Genomic DNA, 27,187 nt, shown 5'->3' on the forward strand with positions numbered 1-27,187 from the left:
AGCTTAGTTTGACTTGCCTTGCCTTGCCTTGCCTTGGGGAGGACCCATAACTCCAGAGTCAAAAGTTTACTAAAAATGCCAGAGCAATTAGCAGTTCAAGCCACATTCTGGCTTTAAAGCCCTGGCTGCCATGAAGGTGGCTTCCCTTCCAACCCCTCCTAGAGCCTGTTGACTCCAGTGACAATGGTTTGTTTTTAAGAAATTTTATAGACCACTTAATAAAGAAAAAAAATCTAAGCGGTGTACATAAACGATGTCCCACTGTGGTTCTTTGAGATCTGGATGCTAGCCAGAAAAGGTCCAAGCGAAAGGTGACCAAGCTGCCCCCAAAGGGCTCACCTGTAAGCTCTCTAAAACTCTGAAGACTAAATGTAAATGTACTGCCTTCAAGTCGATTCCGACTTGTGGTGACCCTGTGAATAGAGTTTTTGTGGTAAGCGGTATTCAGAGGCAGTATACCATTGCCTTCCTCTGAGGCTATGAGAGGCAGTGATTGGCCCAAGGTCACCCAGTGTGTTTCATGGCTATGTGGGGATTTGAACCCTGGTCTCCCAGGTCGTAGTTCAACACTAACCACTATGCCACACTTGCTCTCCCCTGAAGACTAAGGCAGCATTAAAGGCTCCTGCCCCCATGCATCTGGTGGTGCTGGCAGCGGCTGATGGATGGGATGCAAAGGGCAGAAAGAGGTCCAGAGGCAGTGACACTTATGGGATCCATCCAGAAAGTGAAAGAAAAAGACAAAAAAGTTCTTGGGCCCCGATAGTAGTGAAGTCTAAACACTTCTTGTCCTGGGATAAGAGTAAACTCCAGGATCACAATTTTGGAGGGGGGGGGAATCCCAAGAGAATACAGTAGGGCCCCACTCATACGGCAGGTTAGGTTCCAGACCCCTGCTGAAAAGCGCCAAAAAGTGGATCAGCTGTAGCACGGGGGTCTGGAACCTAACCTGCTGATTGCACCAGAGGAGGAGATCAGTTGTAGCTCGAGCGGGAGTCTGATCGCACCAGAAGAGGAGAAGATCAGCTGTAGCACGCTGTAGCTGATCTTCCCCTCCTCTGGCGCGATCAGCTGGAGTGCAGGAGTCTGACTGCCCCCAAGGAGGAGGAGATCAGCTGTAGTGCGCTACAGCTGATCTTCCCCTCCTCCGGTGCAATCAACTGGAGTGCGGGGAGCTCCAGCCCCCCCTCCAGCTGATCGCCAAGAAGTGGGGCCCTACTGTATTGAAATGTCTACATGACAGGAAGGAATTCTAGTCTCTGCTTAATGAACACAATCTACTGACCCAATGATCATCCATCAGTGGGAATTTTCACATGAAACCATGATTAACCATACTTAAGCAAATGGCTGGCTGGCTGGCTGTCGAAATCCATGAGAGGACTTCCCAAAACGTTCCCATGATGTACTAGAAGTTGCAGGAGGAATCATACAAAACCACTTTCGAAATAAATGTTAACGTTTATCTTCTCAAAATACGTGCTCCTGTTTAGGGATCAAACCAGCCATTCCCTGTAAGCAAGGCATTCCATTGTAGCTATGACTCTATATTCTGTGGCTGCTGAGTATGCTGAGTTTGAGCTGTTTTGGGGGGTTAACAGAGGTTTGTTGTCTTATATATTTATATTCATTGTACTTCTGCAAACCTAGAGTTTCCCCCAACCATGCCCCATTTTGTCTAGAATCTACCTGAGTTTGGTATTAGAACAAGTGATATAGCGCACTGGAAATCCTGTTTTCAACATGAGAGAGACCTGTGAGCATGTCATCATGGCTGTCAAATTAATTGTAATTAATCAGCACACATAGGGATTCTGTACTTTATTACCATCTTTCATACATGACTGCAATGCAGATCCAGATATGTTAAAAAGACACTGAAGTTTAATAAAGATCTACATGCATATGTAAGATTTAGTTACATTGTAGCAATATATCCCTTTGTCTGGTTTGGCTGCTGGATCGGTGGTATTGATGCCACTTGTCCATGCTACAAGTGTCTAATTAGACACAGCTACTCACTCAATCCAAATTAGCAGATGGTGGAAAAGTTGGTGGCGCTTTGACCTTGCATGTGACAGTAAGCTATAACCCAGGAGTATCCAATGCAGTGCCCTATAGATGATGCTGGACTCTTAACTCCCATCAGTCTGTTCATTTGCCATGCTGACTGAGCCTGGTGGAAGTTGTAGTCCAGCAACAACTGGTGGGCAGCATGTTGCCTCCCCTTACCATAAAGCATGGCTTACTGTGTCTGAATGTTCTTATGTTCTTAATGGATGGCTCTTCCTTCAGGGTGCCCTGCTTCTTTTGGCTCATGTTAACATGTGGCTAACATATGAACTAGGGTGTTGTGGTTTGTTCTGCTCTCAACAGATCACGATATGTAGCCAAGTTTTGTTCTTGGCTTACTGATCATGATTTGTTGGAGTGAAACAAACAGTGATTCTTGATTCAGTCATAACACAAAGCCAGGGATTGCTTGTGGTTTTTGGTTTGTTTCTCCCCAGAGCAAGCAGGGAGAAGCAAAACAGGTCAGTTGGGAGCATTTAGGTAAATTGCTAACTACTGTCTTGGGGTTGGGGAAGCAGTAGTCCTCCAGATGTTGTTGAACTCCAACTCCCGTAGTCCTCAGCCAGCGTGGTCAGTGGCCAGGGATGATAGTAGTTGGAGTCTGTAGGGCCCATAGGTTCCCCATCCCTGGCTTAGCCTCATGTGCAAACTAGGCTGTTGTATGCTTGTTGCCATATAAACATTTGGTAATAAGCTGTATTCTTATAGGAAAGCAAAGCCCTTGATGTAAGAGGATGGAGTTTGGCGATCATTAATTTTTGATGCCAGGATCTTAAATCTTCCCTCCTACATTCTCAACCAAATCCTTAGGCATCCAGATTCACACAGCAGTGGTCAGCAAGGCCAAACTTGTCATCCACATCACAAAACCAATCTCTTCAGGCCTGTGTATCACCACCAGTGGTAAAAGGCCTTAAGAAACATTACCTTTCAGATCACTAACTTCCAGGGAGTCACGGGGGCATTTAGCAATTTTTCCTGTGGAAGTGAAGGACCACATTCTTGGGGCACGCTGCCAGTAAATTCAAGAATTAACCAGGCAGCAGATTAAAACAGCCAGGCATGACCTAGGTTGTCAAACCAGGACAATGTCAGCAGCAGCCTCACTGCTGCACGTCATGTCTAGCTAGGCTATGTTCTCTTTCCCTTTCTAATAAAACCAGAGCTTTTTATGTATTTATTTAAATTTATATCTCGACCTTCCTCCCAAAGAGAGTCCAGGGAAGCAAACAAGTGGTAAAACACTAAAAGCATCTTTTAAAACCAAAACATATTTAAAAACATATTAAAAACAATTCCAATACAGATGCAGACTGGAATAAGATATCTACTTAAAAGGCTTCTTGAAAGAGAATTGAAGATGTGCCTTTGAAGGAGAAGATACCTTCCAGTGAACAGACTAGTGCATCTCTGATGTGCACTAAGTCTCATTCATCTTCAGCTAAAGGCAGCTTCAGTACAACCCAGCAGCATTTTTTATTCTTCACCAGAGCTAACATAGCCGTCAGTGATGTTGGGTGACAAATTGCTTTTTTCCAAACAAATGGGTTGAGAGCATGCTCATGGACCAATGGATCCTTACTAGCATATGCAGTCCAGGAGCAGAGGCTGCATGCCTCTGAATATCAGACACTGGGGACAATAGCAGAAGAGGGCTGTTGCCCTCATGTCCTGTTGTGGGCTTCCCATAGGCATCTAGGTGGCCACTGTGGGAAACAGGGTGCAGCACTAAGTGGGTCTTTGGTCTGATCTGGCAAGGCACTTCTTGCATTCTTAAGTTCTCTTTTCCGGTTCCAGCGTCGAGTGAGGTGCTGGTTTCCCCCGGTTGTCTGTTTAACATCTTTAACTATAACTGAGAAACCCTTACTCAAACCTATTACTGCCTTGCCCCCAGCTGCTAAGGATAGCACAGACCTCATTTATATTTCACTCCAGACTGGAAAACTGTGCTCTAAGCAAGGCACTTACCAAAAACCAAGCTGCCGGCTGCTGTGGCCTTGAGGATACTCCCGCTTTGGATGAAAGAACAGAGTGCTAATTAATGAGCCTAGCTTGCTCCGACGGCCTTTAGAGCCGTGAGTTTTCCAGTAGCTTATCAACAGCTCTCTGCAATCAGGTTTTTGGGAAAAAACAACTCCCGGCTCATATTTGAATGTTTTATTATTATAACACTATAACAACCAAACATTAGGTAATTAATAACAAATAATCACTCACATGGTTCTGTCTAGGAAAGCCTGGAAAGCTCTAGATGTTAGCTCACCACTTAAAAGTATACCCACCTGTAGTAACAGACGGAGAAGGAAGAGGTCCCGGGGGGATCTTTGCTCCCCACATTCTGAAGAAAATGTCATCGAAAATCAGCAAAACCAGTTAAAAATTACTCATTTTTTCCCTGCCATTTCGCACAAGCAGACAGTGAATTTGTCTACGCAAGCCACACCCTTCCCCTGTGACTGGTCATTTACAACCAAGAATCATGCGCAATGGAGGGACGATATGCCTTCAGCTCCAGACTTGGCAATAGAACTCGCATTGGCGAAGAATGATGATATGGAAAATTTCACACAACACCTCTCTTTTAATGAGGCAACTAAATCAACCTCATCTCTTCCTCCCCGGGGGCAACATAAACGGACATCTTTGTCCCCTGTGGAGCCTTTGCGGAGTGTTAGCTCTATTTCTGAGCCGACTCCATCTGAAGAGCTAAGCATGCCAGACCTATGTATGAGTACAGCTGAGAGAGACAGGGAACGGGACACCAAACTTTCTATAAAAACAGACCCCTGTCAGCAGTGTACACAAGCCGAAACGATGGATTCTGATCAGCATCACTTAATATCTGGTGGGCTGCTTACGATGGCAACAGAGCTAAAGCTTATAAAAGCTTTTCTCAGTGAATGCAATCAGCTTCTAACGACTCTGGTGGAGCTTCATCAACAACCTCCTGTTCCTCCCCAGTGCGAGGATCTGGCTACCTGCCACCCTCAGTCGGCAACAGATAGGCCCATGGGGGATCAGATTCCGACTCCCCCCATTAGTTCAGGTGGTGTTACCAAGAGAAAAAGGAAGCCCCTTAAGGTAAAAGAAAAAAATCAAAAACTTGAAAAATCAAAAACTGTCCCGGGGCAATAAAATGAACTTTCAAAAATTATTTGATCTTCTGGGCCAACCAAAGCCGCGGGAAAAGGGAAAAGAGGTTGGCCCCCGCCAAGAGAGCACTTGTGAAAACTTTCCACCAACGATCCAAGAGCATGCATCCAATACGAGTCCTTCTACCACGGCCTTGCCATCGCAAAGGGCCTCCACATGTGGAGGCCAGGAAAGTAATGCCGTAATACAAGATTCGTGGCAGGAGGCCCTACGAAGGGAGCCTTCAATTCCAACACAGTTAGATCCCAAATGGAATCTAGTATGGAACCAAGACAAGCTGGTGCTTGCAGACTATCCCAAGCCCGCCAGCCTATGGCCTCAACACGATCGTAGATTACATTTGTTGGAGGTCTTAAAGTGCTGCCCTATGATTCATCTCCAAATGGCGGATGTAGCCCAGGTGGAATATCTATATTTTAATGGCATTAACGCACACGCAGTGGCCACCTTCTCTTCACAGAAGGTGGTCAGTCAAATTCTTCAACATAAGGAGGCCCTGGCGCAGTAAGGCATCATAATTCTTAGGTACTTTGAAAACAAGGCCCCTCCTCAGGACTTGGTCCCCCGATGGAGGTACTATGGCTCCTTCCCTCAAGAGGAGAAGACGAACTCAGGACCTCTTATTGACTTGGATCCCATTGAACTAAACATAGGAGGGGACAAAGTTTCTCCAACGGAATATCTCAGGCCTGTGGACCTGCCTAAACAGGAAGAGAGACAGTTATCCGTTTGGCCTTTTGACCCCCTCGATGAGGATGAAAACACGCTGCTGCACTCCTTCGGTTCCCTCCCACTAAGTGGTAGATTGGGAATTTTGACTAGACTTAATCAAATGAAACTTTATCTAGAAAACATTCACTTGCAGCTCTCTACGGATCCTTTATCTATCCCCTTGTTGGTTAGCTCAAGGAATGGAAGGATGCAAGCTCCATCCTCCCTCAATAGTGATATCCCAATTTTAGGGCCTCGGTCCACAAAAGAAGGAAGCCTTGTAATGAGTTCCAGCACTTCAGCGCCTGCTGATATTTCACCCCCTCTCCCTACAAAGAGAGAATTGGTTAATTCCACCTCACCCGGCTGTTGGCAAAGGATGAGGCAATTAGAGGAGGCGGAATTGGGCGACCTGACCCCTCCCATGGGATTGTTGGGGCAGGGAGCCCCATCCCACCTATACCTATTGAGGTAAAGACACTCTGCCCTCAAACCCTGGCTGCGACCCGTAGGAGAATAGATGATGTGATGAGATCTAAGAGTGCTCCCAAAACAAATCATAGGGAGAGTGGCACCCCGGGTCAGGAGCTGCCCACCCTCCGCCATAAAGTGAATGGTTGTGTTTACTACTCTAAGGGTGCTGATTTAATTAGCCAGGACTGACTACTCCCAATTTTGTCTTGGAACATAATGGGTTGGGATAATAAATTCTGCAATGCAGATTGGGTCTCTTATCTCCAAAAATTTAAGATTATCTGCCTTCAGGAAACCTGGCTCCCTCCTGAGAAGGCTCCACTTCTCCATGGTTTTCGGGCGCATATTAGCCCTGCGATAAAACGTAATGTCAAAGGACGAGCTAGTGGTGGACTTAGTATGTTTATCTTGGTTGACCTTTTGGTGGAGTCTGAGCTTCTGTGTTATAATTGCTCACAATACGTGCAGGTTATTAGACTCGTGGGTAATTCAATGAGCTCCCTTATTTGTATTAACGTCTATTTCCCCCCAGCCATGGCCAGGTCTGTGGGCCCCGATTCTATCTGGGACCAATTGTCAGACATATTGTCCAAAGTAGGGCGACAATTTCCTGCCACGAGTGTGATACTATGTGGTGACTTCAATGCCAGTATGGGAGTTAATGGACATCAGGAAGAGGTCTCTTCGAACCAGGGTCCCAGTTTCATCTCTCCGCTGAACGATAGGGTTTCCCAGGATACCCAGTCTAATAAACAGGGCCGCAGATTGGCAGAGTTACTCAATCTGTTCCAGTTAGAATGCCCCCATGGCTCAGGAGTGGATTTATCTAAAGGTGCTTATGCTTATATGACTAGCAGAGGAGCCAGTGTGAGATTATATCTTTGTATTGGGGATTTTGCAATCGGACGTTGTAAGGTTTCAAGTAGACAACAGGGTGGAAAGTGATCATTTCCCCCTGATGCTGTATCTCAAGCTTCCTCATCCATCCCTGTCCCCCCCAAGGTATAACCCCAAGGGAATGCAGGTCCCAGGACAGAGAACCCGTTGGTCCACTTCCATTCATACCACGATGGCGTATCTCCTGTCCCGTGAGCCCCTACAATCACTTAGGCAAAAACTTTTGAACTCGGAGGGGGAGACTCTGACCCATTATCAAGCCATCATTAATGTCTTAAGACCTTGGCTGACCCAGAAAACATCCTTGGAGTCTCCTAAGTATTGGGTTAGCACCTGGTTCAATACAGAATGCAAATTGGCTAGAAAACATTTGATGAACTATGGTCGGAGAGCAACTAGAGATCCAGCAACATTCTCCCGTGAGAGTTTAATATCTTTAAGATCAGCATATAAGACTCTGATAAAATACAAAAAGGAGACATTTGCCAGATTTCTGGGAATTGGTGACAAGAGGGATTCGTTCAAAAAGCCCTACGATACCATGCTTGATTCCCGCTAGGGCATGGCATGACCATTTTGCTAACTTTCAATTACCCCAGTTTGCAGACTGGGAGTCCCTTCCTTTGTTACGGGACCCATCACTACCCCAATGGCCGCCAGTTTCAGCTGTTCAAATAAAAGAACTTATCTCCGCCCTCACCAGGCGAGGATATGCTGCCCCCAGAAATCTTCAAAAACTTCCCCGATTGGTGGGCCCCGGTTCTGGCCAGTCTGTTTACGCAGATAAATAACACTGGAGTGTTCCCTGAAGGGTGGAGCCAGAGTATTATCATCCCAATTTTTAAGAAAGGTGAGAGACAAGACCCAAATAATTATCATCCTATTAGCTGGCTGGATGTAGGGGCTAAGCTATATGCCAAATTCCTTTTGCGGAAACTGGAAGAGTGGAAGAGAGGTCATCATCCCCGAACAAGCCAGTTTCCGTAAAGGTCAAAGTACAATAGACCATTGTGCTTCCCTCTACTTTATAGCCAAACAATCTGTGCGTGGCCCGACCAGACATTTGTATACCGCTTTTGTCGATTTGGCAGCCACCTTCAATTCTATAGATAGTCCAATGTTATGGGGAAAATGGGCAAAATCTAATATTGACAGATGGCTGCTGTTTCTAATAAAGACTCTATATTCTAATAACACTGTGAGAGTTAGGGTGGGCATCTCGGGTTCCCTAACAGATCCGTTCGCAGTTAACAAAGGGGTAAAACAGGGCTGCCTCCTTGCCCCATTCTTATTCAACTTTTATTTAAATGATATCGTCACAGCAGTTTCGGGTCCAGATCTTTTTTCTCCCTCTGTGGGACCAAGGAAAGTGTCTATGCTCCTATATGCGGATGATATGATTTTATTATCTATCACCCGCATAGGCCTAAGAAGGTCTCTGGAAAGACTCAATAGTTATTGTGACTCTGAAAAGCTCCAAATCAACTACTCCAAAACAAAGATCATGGTTTTTGGAAATAGGCCCCATAATCTTAAATGGTCAATAAATGGCCATCCGATTGACCAATGCCGGGTATTCAAATATCTGGGTGTTTATTTCACCGATAACCTTTCCTGGAAGAAGCATATTGAATTTACCAAAATTACAGCTTTAAGAACCTGCTGAGCTATTCTTAATTTTTCCCACTCAGCAGGCGGTAATTTAGTTACACCTGCACTGAAAATCTTCCAGAGCAAGGTATTAGCTCAGATATTGTATGGAGCTCCCGTCTGGGGCTGGGAGGATTCTCATATATGCATTCTTAAGACAGTCCAAAACAATTTCTTGAAAAAACTCCTGTTACTGCCTATCAGTACACCAGCGGCCTTACTGCGTGCGGAGGTGGGTCTCCCCTCTATTAGAGCACGGATCCATATTGCTCTGCTAAACTATTGGAGAGCTACTCCACTCGCCCCAGCTAGGCTAATTTTAAAAACCTGTGTTGAAAGAATTCTAAAGGATAAATTCTGGTCTTCCCAATTTGTGAAGATCTGCCATACTTACCACATACCCCTGCATGTCCTCTCAACTTCCATCAACAAGTCCAGGCTTAGAGAGGTTATCTTTCAGCATAGTGCCTGACTTGACAGGCTGGCAATAATTAACTCTAAATTCTCCAAATGGTTTGGAGTTTTTAAATGTGATCATATTAGAGCAAGATATCTGGACCAATTCCTAACGACAAACCTCAGGCAGGCATTTACAGCCCTTAGGTTCCAGACAATGCCAAGTGCAGTCCTCGAAGGCCGATATAATCAGACCCCCTGGTCCCAGCAGCTATGCATTTGTGGGGGTTTGGTGGTGGAAGATCTGCCCCACTATTTGCTAAAGTGCCCACTTTATATCCACCCACGTGCCAAATTTTTGAATGGCCTTTTGCCCCATGTGGACCATGAACAGATAGCTCCCACCATCGCTCTTTTCCTATCCGATACTGACCCAACGGTCACGTACCGTGTCGCTCTTTTCGCTCTGGCAGCGCAGAAGCTCCGGACAAAATTTCAAGCAGACCAATCATAGGATATCCAGCCTCTCGTCAGAATACTGGTAAGCAGATTTGTGGTAGATAAGTTGAACTGAAATTCTATACTGGACTTAAGGATATACCCTCGACATTTTAATGAAAGTGCTTCTTTTAATGAGTTGTATGATTTTATATTGATTGTATGATTTGCAGAGGCCTATGGCCAGGCAATAAAGTTTACAACAACAACAAGTTCTCTTTACTTTCCGCCACCTCTACAGAGAAGGCCATTTCCCTATCTCAAGTAATGGACAAAGTTACAATATTGCTGCAGAGAGGTGTTTATAGAGGTGTTTTTTTCTCAGCGTATCCATAGATGGTTCTATTTGAGGTACTTCACTTGTGGGCAAAGGGGGAGGGCAGGAGACAAAAAGACCTGTTTTGGGATCTTTGGTGTCCAAACAAGCTCACCTCTGCAAGGCTGTCAAATACTATCTATTACAGCTCTGTGTTCTTCAGACTAAAGTATTAAAGCACCATTGGCTTTCTTGCACAAAGGTGTCTCAGCGGGACAGAGTTGTAAAGCAGTGATATGGTCCTCTCTGGCTTTGTGAAACACTGTGGCATTGATGTTGACAACATGAAAGAGGCCAGGGAAGCAAAGCAGTCCTATGGCACATTTTTGCATGAAGGCACCTCTGCACTCTCATCCAGACAAGATCTTGCCGCTCTCTCTTGCGTAGTATTAAACAGAAGCCATTAAAGAGAAAGCAGGCTTGCACTTACCTGTAACCACTGTTCTTGAAGTGGCTTTCTGTATAGTCACACAACCTGCTGCTGTAGTTAAGCTTTTAGTGGGTATTTGATATACCTTTGTAGAGTCTGAAGGAACTGACCAGGCAGGGCACCTGTCTCAGCCTTCAGCTGAGGTGGGGCTACAGTCTACCTGTTGGCATGATACCTGGGAAAACCACCTTTCAGGTGAGACCAACAGTCCATTTTGATGCTTAAACAATGACACTAAGTTGCCTGATAGGAAAATCTTCTTGGGAAGGGGGGAGATGTTTGTATGATCATTTTATGATGAGAAAGTTACCCATATGCTGGATTTTCCCTTTTCCCTTTGAAACTTCTTGTAAATGAGCCCCAGGTGGTCATATTTAATCTCATCCAAAGAAATGGAGCATTCTTCAAGATATGGCTGAATATAGATCTAATCATGTGAGGGCTGTATCACAGAGACTTTCATTAGTGGAGAGTGGCTGCTTTTTAAAAACCACGTGATGACTTTTTCCAGTTATCAATTACTGTGTGAGCTCAGCCTCTTCTCTTCTGAGTTCCTTTTGTACAGAATATGATTCCTGGAGAAGGTCAGAGAAAATCTCAACTCATACTACAGGGAAGGAAGAAGAAAAATCTTAAGCCTCTTAATTTCTAGTCCTCATGAAGAAGTGTTTGAAAATATGCAGGCATCAGCATGGATCTTTCCGTTTCTTACAACAAAGTTGAACCCAGATGCCCTCTCATGTACTCCCATTTTACCACTGTATGCTACTCTTTGCAGAATGAAGTAACACAATGCAATATTTAAAAAGAGAAAAATGGGAAGGCACCAAACATTTGGGGGGGGGGGCAAAGAGAGAGAGAAAGAGCCTCCAGGTGCACAGAAATATATTTGAGCCCAACACATTTAAAATGTAAATACGTTTCTGTGTACCTGCAGGCTTCTCCCCCCCCCTTTCCCCTAGAATAAAGGCAAAAAAGGACATATGCTGAATGTGTTAAACACATTTCGTATACAGAATTTGGCTTGTTGTGGATCAGAGTCTTTTGATTTCTGAATGTTGCCGAACAAGTGAAAAGCAGCAGCTCCTGACGTTTGGGTTTGGCATGTGGAATGATTTGGGCAGAGGGGGATACACATGGCAGCAAGCTCCTTTACTCCACATCAAGTAACAATAAAAAATATTGCTCCTTTGCCTCCATAAGTACAGTCACAGACAGAGTACTGATGTGCTTTACGAAAAGGTTGTTTCAGCCATTCTTGGCCAGGAAAGGTCAAGCACGTTGGAGAGGCCTTAATCAGCTTACAGAGTATAATGAGGGTCATCGCCCCCTAAGAACGAATCCTGCTGTAAGATTTTTTCCTGTTGCACAGCTGAGTTTTGAATTAGAACTAATTAGTACTAATCCATCTGAAATGACTACATATATGTACTTTCAGAAACTAGTGGGGTTGTCTGAACTGTCCCTTCCAGCAACACATGTACAGAAAATTAAGGGTGGATGAGGGAGGCCTCCATCCAAAGAGCAGCTGCTGTTTTGAGCTGCTGTGCCCGGACATCTTCATGATGTGCTAGGTAGTGTTTTGTAAAGTATCCTTCCAGCCACTGAAGTTTTAGAGATGAGCTGAATGCTAACCTCATGTAATTGCTCTTCCAGATAGAAGATCTATCTGATGCAGCCTTTGCCACTCTCCATGCCAAGTGTGAGGAGATGGAGCGGGCAAGGTGGCTCTGGAGCACAAGTATGCCACCTCAGAGGCGAGGCAGCAGGTAAGGCTGGCTGCTGTTTCAGCACCAAAGTGCCCCAAGTCCAAAGGCCTTGGTAGCTGCTTTCCAGGGTTCCTCTGTATTGCCATACAGACAGTGCCTGTCTTGCCAGTGGCAAGTCCCTGTTCCGGGGTTTGTTTGAGCGAACAAGTGATGAGGCACCTCTGGAACCTAAAAGGTGCCTAAAACATACTAGGATAGAAACTGAGGCTGCCTTCAGGAACTGCACTTGGCCCAGAACAGGAATGGGGAACCTGTGGCCCTTTAGATGATGTTGACTCCAGCTCCCATAATCCCTGAGCATTTAATTGGCCACACTGGCTGGGTTGGATGGGGATTGGGAGTCCAACAACGTCTGGAAGGCCACAGGTTCCTAATCCCTCGGCTAGAATATGGTGGCTAGGTTATTAACTGACACTAGCATCTGAGAGCATTTGCCTCAGAACAGTTTAGAAGTGCTGATACTGATCTTTACAGCCCTACGTAGCTTGTGGGCAGGGTTTGTGTTACTTTACAAAGTAGAAGAGGACAGGTCTCTGTCACGAGGAAGCTACAGTCTTAAACTTCAACACAGGGAAGACATCGGAAGAAAGGGTCTGAGATGGAGGCAGGGTCGACAATAGAATTCGTGTGTTTTGTTTCAGTGACATATATTTCATTTTAGCCACAGTAGGGCAGTGGTGGAGAATTGGATCTGGCAAGATCTAGAAGGGATCAACCCTCCACCAAGCCACTTTGAGAGGGGAATTGGGAGCTCGCTTAGGAGCACACATTGCAGTCAAAAGCATCTTCCTTTTGAATTGGTATGTTTCACTGTTGCACTGCTTTTGGAAGCTGTGGAACAGGGTAAGGCACCAAATTCAACCCGCTGCTCTGAAGGAGTGTTCCTTTGCAGCTGCAACTTCAATGTGGTGCTGTTTGAAGCTGTAACACTTAACATCAGACGATGGACAGGTAGGCATGCATGGTCCAAATAGCCTCACGGGCCAAATGGGAGGCTTGGCAGGCCTGATTAGGCCCACAGCTGCAGGAGACTATGAGGACTAAGGGTTTATACTAGGGGCTTCATAGAAAAGGTGGGCCAAAGCAGGGATTTGAAGGAAATAAGAGAAATGACGTTGCATGCATGTCCTGGGAGGCAGTTCTAAGCAAATGGGGCAGCAGGGGAGAAAAGGTGAGCCTTTTAAGAGTGAAGGTATGAATATCAGGCAGAGATCTATCAGGATATGAGAGCAGAAAGATTGGGAGCTGCCAGACTTAGAGAGAAAGGGGCTTGCTATGGGCAAGTAGTGGTTGTCTACTATTGTCAGGTCTCCTGGCCCTTTTCCAGCACTGCACCTACGTTCTGCTTGAGACACGGGCCGATTGGGAGTGAGTGAGGTGGGAGGGCACACTTTTGATCCCTAGATGAGTGGCTTTCAACAAGTACAATTGGCACCTTCATTTTTAAAGGAGAGGAAAAAAGAAATACATTGTAATTCCAGGTCTTACAGATCAACAGATGGACGGACAACGCCACAGTTGGGGAACCCATCTACCCCGCAACCAGCATCGCCTGATGCGGTCAACTGCTACTCGCTTTCTGACATCTCCCACACCCACTCTCCACGCAGTCCCATCAGCCCTGACCTGTTCTCTGGTCCCCACACCCCTTTGTCCCGGGACTCCATGCGGCATCTGTCCAGTGAGGACACACGTTGTTCCACACCGGAATCTGGCTTTGATGAACAGGTGGGTGGTAGGCTTTTTTTTGGCTTCACTTAGCATTCTAGGTGGTAATATTAATGTGCTGTGTTAACTTAATTGCCTGCTTTTCATTTACTTTGGGGAAACTGATCTTATTGAAGACTAGTAATGTCAGAGAAGTGATTGGAAATTATGCAAACCCGCCCCCCCCCCAAAAAAAAACCCATGTGGGTTTCCATGATGCCTGCAGTTAGGAGTGGGGATTTACTTTTGGGACAAAAAATAAAAATTCTAAACTCTGTGCAGGTATTGTCTTAACAAAAGTTCTGGGAGCCTTTTCTCTAAAGAACTTCCATAAATGTATTATAGTGCATGGGTGAGGTTGTGTCAGGGGAACCTGTGACCCTCCTGATGTTGTTGGACACAACTCCTTTCAGTCCCAGCCAGCTTGGCCAATAGTTAGGTGTGATGGGAGTTGCAGTCCAACACAACAAGGGCCAGAGGCTGTTCTCCCTTGTTTTGATGGTAGTACAGTCTTCCTCAGCTGGGGCCCTACAGATGTTTTGGACTCCCATCAGCCCCAGCCATTATGGCCAGTGGTCAGTGATGGTGGGAGTTGCAGTCCAACAACATCCGGAGGGCACCAGATGGGAAGGGTGTGCTAGACACTTACGAAGCAAGATGGAGAAGATGAAAGTGCTTAGTTGTAGACAAGAACATAAGGATATAGTAGATGTAATTGAAACCCAGTGGAATGGAGGGAATCGGTGGGATACAGTTATCCTGCTGAATACAAACTGTTTAAAGATAGGGAAAGGTGGTGTGTGTGTATATATATTTCTGAATGTTGAGAGGATTGCCTCAGGCAAGTCATTTATCTCTCATAATCTGCCCCATGTGATGATTGTGAGGATAAACTAGTGCTGCAAGTTTCTTGGAAAAAGAGCAGGGTGCTGGCAGTGGTTGAAGACACAGGAAAGTAGATTTAGATAAATATTAGATAGGTGCTCCTATCAGAATAGGATACACTTCCCAGGGAAGAAATATTTGGACAAGCAGCCTTTCTGGAGGCTTTCTTAGGGCAAGGACAAGAAAGTCCCGTTTCAGGGATGGTGGTAAAAACTGTCCAAAGTCTGATATGCTTCCCAAACAGGCACTATCTTTCTCAGAAAATGTGTGAACTTCAATTCCTGTTGTCTTACGGACCTATTTTGCCTTCTGTGTGTTTTGGACACTGCTAAGTAGATATGGGTCTGAGGTGTTCTAAATGGTGTGGGATGGAAAGCAGATGAATGTTAAAGCCCTTCTGACCAGACTACCTTTACCTTCCAGACTGTACAGCCCTGGGAACGACGCAGCTTCCCACTGTCCTACAACCCCAAGACAGAGTGCGAGGACCAGTTGGATCCACAGGACCGGGCATCACGATGCACGCGGCGCACCTCCGGCAGCAAGCCTTCTAGAGAAACAGATGGAGCACCCACCTCACCCACCCTTGTTTGCCTCAAGAGCCGGCATCCAGGGGCAGTGGCCACAGTTCAGCGGCCGACTCACAGATAAGAGATGGACAGGAAGATGAGAGTAAAAAGCAATCCACCAAACTAACTCTTGGCATTAAAGCTTCTGAAATCTGCGTTTGATATTCAAACATCCTGCCGGGAATTTTCACAGTTTTTAGTGAATTTAAGGAGTTTAGAAACTGTTTTATTTTTCTTTCTTTCCATGTTTCCTTGTCATGCATACCCAGTGCTGTGTGGTTTGATGAAGAGAGCAAACTTGTCTCCCCCTTTCCATGCTTAGTCAGCTTTACCCTCCTGTTTGGGGAGAGTACCCCTAAGTAACCCTGGAATTGGTCATCTGGTGAAAGGGTTCTTTTTTCTTTTTTTTTGCTGTTCAATGTCTGTTCTCCTCACCTACCACCATCACTGTGCCCTCCCCCAAGATTTTAATGGAGTAAATTAGTGGTGAAAAGTGATGTCTTCTGAATACAACTTCCCTTATTAGCTGTTCTGCTCTTGCACCACAGTGGCACTAGAAAGCACTTGCAATGCAAACCCTTCAATCCCTTGGTCTCCAAAGCTGTACCCAAAAGAGATGGCTTCCCACTGGAGCTCTTCCCCTCCACTTATTTCACCTTGTGCTACATTATTAATCCATTTGGCTGTTGGTAGCTGCTTTTGAGGCCATCTCTGCAAGAAAAGGCAACTTACCATCTGCACTACTGCTAAGATTTTTTTAAAATCGGATTTATTCAAAACATACTGTGCTGCTTAATCCCCCCCCCCCAATAGCAAGTTAGGCGTCGGGAGGTTGTCAGCCCAGCTAGATGTGACTTTTGTCATTCTTCCCTCTCCTTTACTTTGCTATTGAATTATTAACATTTCAGTATTCCCTTTTTAATTTTGCACTTTGTCCATTAGTTTGAAAGCTGCAGTAGGTTTTTAAATCTGCCGCAGCTCAATTGCAGTACAGTAGTGTTAGGCCTTAAAATACTGAGAGGAATGTAAGCAGGATTCAACAACTAGCCATCGCAGCGAGCCATGTTTTAGCAAGTGGTAGATAACAGTGTTTTTGTTTGTTCCACCCTATATATAAATATATGGACTGTGCATTGCTTGAGATTGCATCTTATATTTTAGGGTATGTTTGAGGTATCTAAATTGTTTTTTAAAAATTATGGAAAAAGATAGGACTTTGTTTTTCACCACTACTGCTTAACTCCACTTCCACACAAAATTTAATTCAAAACAAACTTCTCAGTCAGGCTTTCTTTCCTCTTCTTCAGAACTTCTTGGGCTGACTATTGCCAAGCTCAACAGGTTTGGATTTTTTTTATTTAAAGAGGCCGCTGCCATCACATTACATCACACCCCCAGTGACTCCCAGATTCTGCACACCGATCCATCTGTAATGTTTTTCTGACCCTAGCGGTGTGGCTGTTGGTCCCTGTCCTGTTGTTAGCATTGCGCCTGTCTTCTGTATTAATCACATCACCAAAAAAGGAAAAAAAACATTTTTTCTCATTTTGTAATCGTAATGAAATAGTAGCTAAACTGCTTAATGGTTGGGGTTTTTTCACAATTTTCAACATTACCTAATGTTTTTGGTTCTGTTCTAGTTAATTTCTTTTTTAAAAGAGGAAAAACCCAATGCTACCATATCCCTTTGCATTAAGTGCTTTTCTATTTATAAGGTTGAAAATTCTGAATAACCCTCTTAGCGTTATAAAGGAAAAATCCACAAAAAAACCACCTTGTATTTTGTAAATATTTCTTTTCCTGCTTCAAGCTGTGTACTGTCCTTGTTATATAGAAATGCTTTTCTTCAGAGAAGCTGATCTTTGTTTAATGTCTTGATTCTGTTGGCCAAAGCACAAATGTGTGCTTATAAAAAAAAAAGATTAAAAAAATCAAAAAGTTAAGAAAACTGTGTGCTAAATCTCTTCTTTGGGAAATAACGGAAGAGTGTTTTTTATGCAATATAGGCAGAGGTAATGCCTAAGATCTTGGGAGGAAGAAATAAGTGGAAATTACTAAGGAAGAAAAGCAAGCAGCAGCTTTCAAAATTTGACTAAAATCTCAGCTAATTAAACTAAACTCTGAAAATGCTGGTATCACAGATAGGCTTCTTTTTTCATATTATAACTGGATGGTGATACCTATGGTGCTGAAGGAGGTGGAGAAGTTTAAACCTTTCTGCCCACCCAGCAACCTGAGGATGCAGATTGCCCCATCCTGTCATTGGGGGGGGGGACATAACTTCCCTCCTCAGCTGAACTCTGTCGCGTGTACATGTGGGAAATGGCTGCACCCACTTTTTTTGGTTACACCCCCTACTGCCCTGCAGCCCCGGGAGACTTGTCCAAGGCTCCAGAAAAGCTGGACCACTCCTAGTCTAACTGCTATCTACATTTCTGGTATTTGGAAGAAAATGTTATAAAGAGAGGGATAAACGTCTTGTCTTTTCTGGTAGGTGAGACCCCAACTTAACAGTGAATGAAAATGAATGCAGGCATTCTGGAAGTGCCATCTTCACTGGAATATTTTTTTTTAGGTTAATACTGTGACAAGAATGCTTATGAAACAAAGTCTGAACATACTTCTATATCATCTGTTAATCAGCTGTGGCTACAACGATCTGGTTCATCGCCCCAGTCTCCATCCTATGCCTCTAACAAAAATGAAACTCATTTAATATTGTAGTAATGAACTCTTTATTTCCAAATTCACTTTTACAGCAACAGTCAGTGTAAACCAGTTGTTAAAACACACAAGTACAATATGGACAGTCACAGACAGGTAGCTAAGCTAGGATGATCATACAGCGATCTCACTCCTTTCCCACCCCCACCCGTTTCCCCACCCCCATGAAACTTAAAAGGGAATTGTGGGGTCCTCTAAACTCCATTGTCCCTTTTTCATACTTTCAAGGTCATGACAGGAGCCATTTTTTCTTTTTAACTTTCAAAACCATGATTTTCATCTGTCAAGTTAACACTTTTTCAACCCTCTGGATACGTATATTTATGTACCAATACAAGGCATCAACCAGTCAGTTCAATGTAGCCCTAGACTTGGAACCCTCACAGGTCTAATCTGTAAAAATGATGCCATTATGTGTCCTAAAATGACCCATAAAGAAAATCAAGATCGAGATTGGAAAACAGCAACTATGATTTAGGGAGGATGGCTAAACTCGGGGTGGAGAAAAATTAATTCAGAAAGTTTCAACAGTGTGTTCTATGCTTGGGGAAGGGGAGTATTTGAGCAATGAAATAAATGGATGAAGGCCCAGCTTTTTAATATTCAGGAGGATGGGGGGGGCAATTAATCTCAAAGATGTTTGCTTTTTGTTCTTTCATACTGAAGAGGTTTGACATTTTATTTACTACTTAAGCTAAGACAAAAATTGACAAGGATGACAGGTTTTTCCAGCCCAAGCTGTATTCTCCCCTAATGCAAGTATAAAATATGTCTGAAGTGAACAACTGGAAGATATTCTCACTGAGAACCATATACCACCAGATTGAAGGGTTTTTTTCTAAGTTTCCTAATATCCTAAAGGAAATACGGAACCACAGGCTTTATTTGAACTATAAAGTGATTAGAAATCATTGAACGGTGACCAATACTGCAAAACCCTTGCTACCACATTGACACTACCACACTGCCACTGCCACACAGCCAGCAGTATAACATCCTCAAACCCATTGGTTTTCCCATACTATCCTGTCCTCTATTATCCACAATTCTTACTCGACCAAACTTTTTTTAAAAAACCTTGTTCTATCAGATATTTTGCTTACAGAAACGCTGGACAAGCTGTACACCCCAGCAGTTTAACTGAACTGTTTTAATTCATGGCTCCAAAGAGTAAGCCAGCAAAGGCAGCAATAGACTTCCTACAAGGAAAACCCTTATTCCTGACTTCCTCAACCTACCAAGGACAAAAACATGCAACCCAACCTCAAGAAGTCTGATCTCACAAGGAATGTATTAAGTTTAGCAACTGGCTTCCCTTTGAAATTTGAGCACAGAGTTAGATTTTTCTTCTGAAAAATGGCTTCTGATTAAAAAAAATTTCTCGCCACCACTTAGAAATGGAGTGCCACCTTGCAGAATTCCCCCCAGATATTGTCTATCATTTGTTTGAGTAGCTTTCATTTCCACCACCCCTACAATATCCTTGAAGGGCTAGGGCTGGGGCATTGTGGAGAATGTGGAATCTGCTACCACCTGTACTGGCAGGCAACAACAAAAAAAGGATGCTTTTGCCACTGCTAATGGTAATCCCCCCCCCATCTCCAAGAAACTGCTAGAACCTCTCCCTCCTGGAGAAATAAAGTGAAATGCCCTCAATTTCTTTGCCTGCAAATAGGATAGGGTATTTGCACATAGATTAATTATAACAAGCAGGCCACTTACATAACTCTGGCTGGGGCACAGAATGTCATACAATGATATAATTCTCTTGGGAGAATTATGGTGTGGGTGTGAGTAGGGGAGCAGTGGGCCTTCAGATGCTGCTGGACTACAGCTCCCATCATCCTTGCCCATGCTTGCTGGGTTGATAAGGACTTGAGTCCACCACCATCGGCAGGTGGGGAACATGAGTCAATGGCGTTCCAAGATGGTGAACTTGTCTCTCTCAGCCCCAGCAAGCACAATCAATAGTCAGGGAGGATGGGAGCAGCATCTGAAGGCCCACAGTTTCCCCATGACAGAGATGCACATGTTGGGTAGCAAGAATAGCCCAGGAAATTGAGAGAGCAGCAGGTAGAGGCCCCATTGTAAGCAGCGTCCTGTCAATCTGCAATTCTGCATGCAATATTCTGAACAACGTTATGTCCATGACTATGCAACTAGATCACCTACAGGCCACCCATCCACCCTCAAACAGTTTGGCAAACTCAGAAAATAGATATCTTGCCAAAGTTTAAATGCCATGCTGTAAACCTAAACCCTATTTGCTTACTCAGGCCAGCCCTAAAGACCAGCCCCTTATTGCTAGACACACCGATTTGTTAACGTTTAAAAAAGGCATGTATGGTTTCAGAAACTAAGAGGGTTTTTTTCCCCTAACACGCTTGGGTTTGTGTGTTTTGTTGTATTTAAACCATGTTACTCACCAATTTCCAAACAAATTCAGATTATATGATAGGTGGTGGGACTGTCTTGTAGAATCTCTATTATCTGGAACTCCTGTTCATGCAATAGGTTTTGTCATAATTTGAATAACCATGCACACTGCTATTGTTTGGTGTTTCAGGCAGTACCTTTGTGAAGCCTGCATTGCGTAGGAATTTTTGTTTGAACGATCTAAATTTATGGAGGGCAGGAGAGCTAAAGATTATCAGCTGATGCTAGCAGGGAAAATAGCTATTCACATTTAGCAGAGGCAATGTATTCTGTGAAATTAAAATGTTTTCACTTAGCCTAGGTAGATGCACAGCTACAGGTGGTGCCATAAATATTTTCTAAACAGCAAGGGGAAAAATGGGTTTGTAACGAGGACACTGGTATCTTTATCACATCTGTAATTATCCTTCCACCTCTGACAGGTGGAGGAAAGGGCTCTTGCTGCTGGTATGATAACTTGTGCTAGTGTATGCAACTTGTGTTCAGAAAACTGCTATTATTCAAACACTTCTGTGCAGTGTGCTGTTTTTGGATTTTCCCCTGCCGGTTTGTGCAATGGTACGAAGGAACCCAAGTCCTCACAAAAAATGGAATTATAAGTTCCTGCTGGCTACATTGTTTTGTGGGTTTCCTTTGCAACATGCACACCCGTGTTTTGGGGTTGGTTTGTACTACATGAACAATGCTTGATGACTCATAACTGAAAGTGTGAACAATCTTCATCAAAAAGCACTGTACATGAGGTAATGTGAAATCTCTTACGGTGTCTAATTTGCAATGCTTCTTTCACAGACACACATCTCCAGTGACAAACATGTATGCTATGAACAGAAGGTCAGATACATGCAAATATTATGAAAGGCTGTAATGCTTGTCCTTTCAGGAAATAACCCTTCTCCCTACAATACTTGCACTTAAATAAGCACACCTGTCTCACTAAACAAAAAAACTAGAACTACACTTCTACCTCACATATTTTTACATACATCCACAACTTTTTCATGAAAACCAAAAAAACCTGCGTATTGGACTGAACACAAGGAGCAAATCTGCTACTCAGGAACCTCCTTGCTCCCCTCTCCTGTGAAGAACCAATCTCCTACATTGCTACAGAAATGTGATAGCAAGAGCAAAGAGATTGGTCCAGAATTGTGGAACTTGTAATATTCATTAAGCTGAAAAAAATGAGAAAGTAGGTAGGCAAGTTAGGTAGTTCTGTACTAGAGGGAGAAAAGTGCAGTAATAATCATTAGTATGAAAAACTGCTTTTAATGTCCCTGTATTTGCAAAAGTAATGTTTACCCCAAAGGAAAATCACACAAGGCCAGTGTCATCTTGACCCTCAGCATGCATCATTTGAACCACAGTGGAAGGGAGCTGGCAGCTTACAGGATTTCAGTGCATTCTAGCTTAGTATCTTTGAGTTACAGGAACAAAGTATTGGCCCTTGCATGCACTAATATGGCTCCAGCTAAATCCCATTTAAGAAAACTTAAAATAGAAAGGTTTATGCCTGTTGCAAATTGAGCTTTTGCTTCCCTTTCCAGGATAGAAACCCATCCCTCTGCAGAGATGATATACTGACGACTCATTTCCTAAGGTCTATGGTAGGGGATAACATTTCACACTGAAAATTCTGGGCATGCAGCAGAAATCTGCTTCAGACTTGCACTCTCACACACACCTATAACAAAATGTAAAACAGCAGGGGCTCTTTAAGAGAGCTGCTAAGCAATCGTACTGCGGCAGGCTCTTTTCTCTGTTCATGGGAACAAGCTTGGCTGCCCAATGCACATCTAGAGACACACCAACCCTTTTTCTCAATATTAGTATCTTAAGCAGCACAACTTTACCTGACAATTACATTTCCTTTTGTTTAGGACCAAAAGATGAAAAGATGTCTTTCTCTAAACTGAGATGATTGGAAATATGGCAGGAATCTTTGTTTCCACACTGTTAGTAATTTTGAAATCCTGAGACCAGAGAGAAATACAGGGAAAAGGGGACAGGGAACCAGGTTAAAAGAGTTAGCCCATTAATAATAATAAAAAAAGGAATGGTGGGGAATACAGATGTAAAAAGAAACAGAGGAAGAAAGGCCAGAGTGGATTTTTCTCTTCTTATTCTCTCCACCCGCTTTAACACAATCACAAGCCCTGCTTGGCCAGGGAAGCAGACACTTCATCGGCCAATGTGGCCAGCTGTGGGGAGTCCACCATGTTGATGCTTCCAGTGGAGGAGACGTTGCTAAGGCGCCGGGGGGAGGCATCTCCAGATACGGTGGGCGATTTGTAGACAATTTCAGCTCCATGGTCAGTCTTGGCTTTGGCGTTCTCACGAAAGGTCAGCTTGTGGCTCTCAATCTGGAATGAGACATGTGGGTAGGTCAGGATGAGAGAGTATGGGAGGAAGAAGTGGTGGGAGTTGATACTTGGTCCCATCCCCCATGTCAGCTATACTGCAGCTAGCGTTCGATTGGCATGCCAAAGTGGTCCATTCAGCCGCAGTTCCTCTTCTCCCCCATCACAGCTGCTTTGGCAAATACACAGATGTATACTTAGAATTAGGAAAATCCAGGCTCTCCATTTTTAGAGTATAATTATAAGGGCAGTCCCACCCAGCTTAGAAAGGACCTGCTTGCCTGCCATTATGTAAGGAAAGGTTTGATAGCCATGTTTCCTGGAATTGGGAATCCTAAATTACATACAACTACCATAAAAAGTTCATATAAAGCAAACTGTGTAGTAGAAGCCTATGAGATGGGATGTGCACCTTTGTGCAAAAAAGGTTGACCTTGGAAAAGCAGCTTCCCCCAGAACTACACTGCCATGGTAAGAAAAAGTGACCTGTCCAAATTCTCCATAATGTTTTAAGGCAAAGCAGCCCAGTCTCCTATCAAACTGGGCATTCCCTGCCTCAAAACCATGCCATATGAAAGATCCCCAACAGCCACTAGACTGCAGAAGGCAAATGAGAAGGTGTAGAGACTTGAGAACTGACAGAGGTTTGTTAGTCCAAAGGATTTTAAAAGTGTATTTCCCCCCCTTAAGCTGCTAGAATTAGTACAGAACATCAGCTTTTTATCTAACCAAGTCAGAGAAAACTAATTATGCCTTCCCGCCCCACACCCTCCAAGCTTTGGGTATCGAATGCCCATCTCGCTCTCACAAAGCTCATGAGAACAGGTAACTACTTACTGGCATCACATGGGTGCAAGTCGGGGAGTGGGCTCTCCTCAGGGATGGAGGGCTCCGTGATGGGGGAAGGAGGCCCAGTCTTATTGGGGCAGTTTTGAGCACCGTTCGTGTCTTCCTTGCCCTTCTCTCTCTGCATGTGGGTGGAGAAGGTCAGTGGGATGCAAAAGAGCATCGTCAAATAAGATGACATGAAACCAAAAATCTTCAATGGGGAGGGAGGGACGCATGGAACTGGAGGAAGACAGAGCACCAGGAGTATAACTGCAGCGTGCATAAGGTGGTATAGAAACCAGAAATGGAGAATGTAAGAGCTAGGGAATAAGGACAAAGTGGGCTTAGAGCAATACAAAGGATGGGTCTAGTCCCACTCAGTGACGGCTGCTGAATCTTGCCATTCTTGGTCAGCAGACGAGTGGAACATATGGCCGTGGGTTGATTCCTCTTCTGGAAGGTCAAACTTTTTTTTTCTTTTTACAAAAAATTTTTTAACTATCAGCTGGAAGTGGAGGAAGCCCTCCTCCAATTTCCAGTCTTGACTGCCTTCACAAGAAGAGCAGGGTTAGTCCTCACTGCTGCATGCTGCCTTTGTAGGTGCAGAGGCTTGCTTTTTGCTTCCTTTAAGAAAGAAATTACTGAGTCCTTCTCGGAGGCAGGTTATTTTGATATACCCTTTATTCTCTGGCTCTCCTCCTGCCATGAGTTCATTAGCCAGAAGGGGTGGGAAGATAGAAATGACAAGCAAGTAGCTAGAAGAGCTTGCTGCCCACCCACCCAATCACTGCTCTGGTTAAAGGCTAAGGCTCTGTGGAGGAATGAGAGCCCTCTTTACAGCCTTCATGCCGCCACATTAGAAGCAGCCAGGAGCCTTCCCATACCCCTCAAGCAATGCTAGGAACACCAGCATTGTCAAGCAGAGTGATTGGGGTTAGCCAGGGTCTTATACTGAGCCACCCCCGCAATCCACATTTGCAGAAGTATGAATCTTTTGAGGAGCGGAGATCTAGGTTCCACCTTCCCCCTTTCCCCGATTTAGCTGGTGGCTGATGGTGGAGTTTTTTGCTAGAAGCAACAACCACTTGAGAGAGAGTTACTTAGCTTGGTGATTGCTGGTGCTGGGATGGTAGGCGGTGAGGCTACCATTTTGACTTAGTTTTTCCTCAGCTATGTTCCTCAGTGATGAGGAAGGAGAAAGCCTGCATGTGATAAACAGGCTGCAGGTGCCCGGGTGGGCAGCAAATGCCATGTATGTTCTTCAGGAAAGGGTGGCTGCAGGATCTGGGGGAGGTTTGGAGACTGCCTCAGAAAGCCCTGCTCTCCAAATTCTGCAAGGGGGTGATGGGCACAGGGGTATGCCACATTTTAGCCCCTACTGTTCTCTCATGGTTAAATCAAGAGGTGGTGTGAAATCTGCAGTCCTCAGTAAGTCTAAGAAATGCAGAAATAGGGAGCTACCATCCCACACCGACAGCTCAGCAGTCCAATCAGCAGGATGGAGGGAAAAGAGCAAAAGCCATAACCACAGAGCCATAAAAGGGCACTGGGGAGCAAGGTACCCACAAGCTTAAGCCAGCAAGTGATGTGTATGCACTGCCACCAACCACCACAGGCTCCCCTGCCTTGCCAGAGTAGAGGGGTAAGATGCTGGAGTGTTTTCAGATTCTGAAAGTTTCTAGTGAAAGATCCCCCTCCTACCTCTCTTGCTGCATAAAGTTTCAAATTGAGGCATACCATATCATGTGTTCTAAAGCCATTAATACCATGCAAATAGATCCTCCTGTGAAGCTCCAGCACAGCCTGAGGGAACAACCAGATGTTTCCCAGATCTGACACAAGGGACCCTGTAGTTCCTTTTCCTCAATTTTTCAGAAACATCTTGGCTCAGGAATGGGGGGACCCTACCAAAGCTAAGGCACTGCAATCCTTTGCAAAAAGGCTCTACTCACTTCCTACTTCAGTCATGGACAACCTTAGGATGCCCACAGTGGATTACCCAGCCATTGCTCATTCATCAAAACACGTGGTTCCCAGAGTAGGGGGAGGGGAACCCTTTCTGATCAAAGTGACGATATCCTCACTAGCCAGCAGGGCAGCAGTGGCCAATTCTATCATACTCAGACCTTCAGTTCACTGGGCCCAGGGTCCCAGAGGTTTCACTTGAATCCAGGCACCTGCCTGAGGGGCTTAATAAATTAACCAAAGCAGCAGAATTTCTGGCAGATTATTCTGTGGATAGGTTGCCATATGCAGCAAGGGTAATGGCCTTGGAGGCAATCATCTGCTGAAATGTATGGCTCAAGCCATAGGTGGGTGGACCTCTAGTCTAAAGTCAGCTTATCCACTGTTCCTTTTTCAGGAAACAAGCTCTTTGGAAAATCTCTTGTCCCAATTCAAAAACTAGGAACAAGCAGGAAGCCCGTCCAGCTTCAACCATAACAAGACAAATGTGAGAAGAAATCTTTTCAATCCTTTCACTCACGAGGTTATTCAACCACATTTCACACCACCTGCCCATTTAGGAGTACGGCGGCTCCTAGTGCCCCCAGAACAAGCCAGGAACTTCAGGGGCTATTACACGCTGTCCTCAAAGACATGGTAGAACCATCTGAGGCCCGCTGTAATTAATTAGCTAGGCACTTCCAGGATAAAATCTTTAGCATCTACCAGGACTCCAGTGTTATAGCAAGTGAATCAAGCGAGGTATCCAGAGCACAGCCTTGTTCCGGTTTCTTGGATGAGTTTCAGTTGGTACAGCTTGAGGACGTTGACAAGGTGCTTGGGCAGGTTCATGCAACCACTTCTGTGTTGGATCTGTGCCCTTCTTGGCTAATAAAAGCTAGCAGGGATGGAACAGCCGGCTGGGCCAGGGAAGTGATTAATGCCTCTCTGCGAGAGGGGGTGGTCTCTGGCTGCCTGAAAGAGGCGGTAGTGAGACCACTCCTGAAGAGACCCTCCCTGGACCCAGAAAATCTTAATAATTATAGCTCGGTAGCAAATGTCCCATTCCTGGGCAAGGTCCTTGAACGAGTGGTGGCAGGCCAGCTTCAGACACTCTTGGATGAGACAGATTACCATTTCAGTTGGGTTTCAGGCCTGGTTTTGGCATGGAAACAGCCTTGGTCGCCTGTATGATGACCTCTGTCGGGAGAGAGACGGGAAGCCTGACTCTGTTGATTCTCTTTGATCTCTCAGTGGCTTTTGATACCATTGACCATGGTATCCTTCTGGAAAGACTGGCTGAGTTGGGAGTGGCAGTGGTTCTGCTCCTACTTGGCGGGTCCAGAAGGTGGTGCTTGGGGAACATT

At 44.7% G+C, this 27,187-nt stretch overlaps 2 protein-coding genes across 23 annotated transcripts in view; one reads left to right on the plus strand and one right to left on the minus strand.

The window, feature by feature from the left end:
* The window catches only part of KANSL1 (KAT8 regulatory NSL complex subunit 1), a 184,638-nt gene extending 167,162 nt beyond the window's left edge, over positions 1-17,476 (plus strand). For 4 of the 5 annotated variants that reach the window (XM_061588031.1, XM_061588030.1, XM_061588034.1 and 1 more), the window contains 3 exons: positions 12,255-12,367; positions 13,849-14,095; positions 15,383-17,476. In XM_061588031.1, the coding sequence (XP_061444015.1) occupies positions 12,255-12,367; positions 13,849-14,095; positions 15,383-15,610 (588 nt within the window). In that variant the 3' untranslated portion in view covers positions 15,611-17,476. The remainder of the gene's footprint in view (positions 1-12,254; positions 12,368-13,848; positions 14,096-15,382) is intronic. The other variant, XM_061588032.1, reaches the window with a different exon arrangement.
* An 800-nt stretch (positions 17,477-18,276) lies between these two features.
* The window catches only part of MAPT (microtubule associated protein tau), a 137,969-nt gene continuing 129,058 nt past the window's right edge, over positions 18,277-27,187 (minus strand). For 17 of the 18 annotated variants that reach the window (XM_061590708.1, XM_061590713.1, XM_061590714.1 and 14 more), the window contains one exon: positions 18,277-23,051. In XM_061590708.1, the coding sequence (XP_061446692.1) occupies positions 22,836-23,051 (216 nt within the window). In that variant the 3' untranslated portion in view covers positions 18,277-22,835. Of the gene's footprint in view, positions 23,052-23,885; positions 24,016-27,187 lie in introns of all 18 variants that reach the window. The other variant, XM_061590720.1, reaches the window with a different exon arrangement.

Source organism: Rhineura floridana, chromosome 11 (genome assembly GCF_030035675.1).
Source record: "Rhineura floridana isolate rRhiFlo1 chromosome 11, rRhiFlo1.hap2, whole genome shotgun sequence".
Classification (NCBI taxonomy): Eukaryota; Metazoa; Chordata; class Lepidosauria; order Squamata; family Rhineuridae; genus Rhineura; species Rhineura floridana.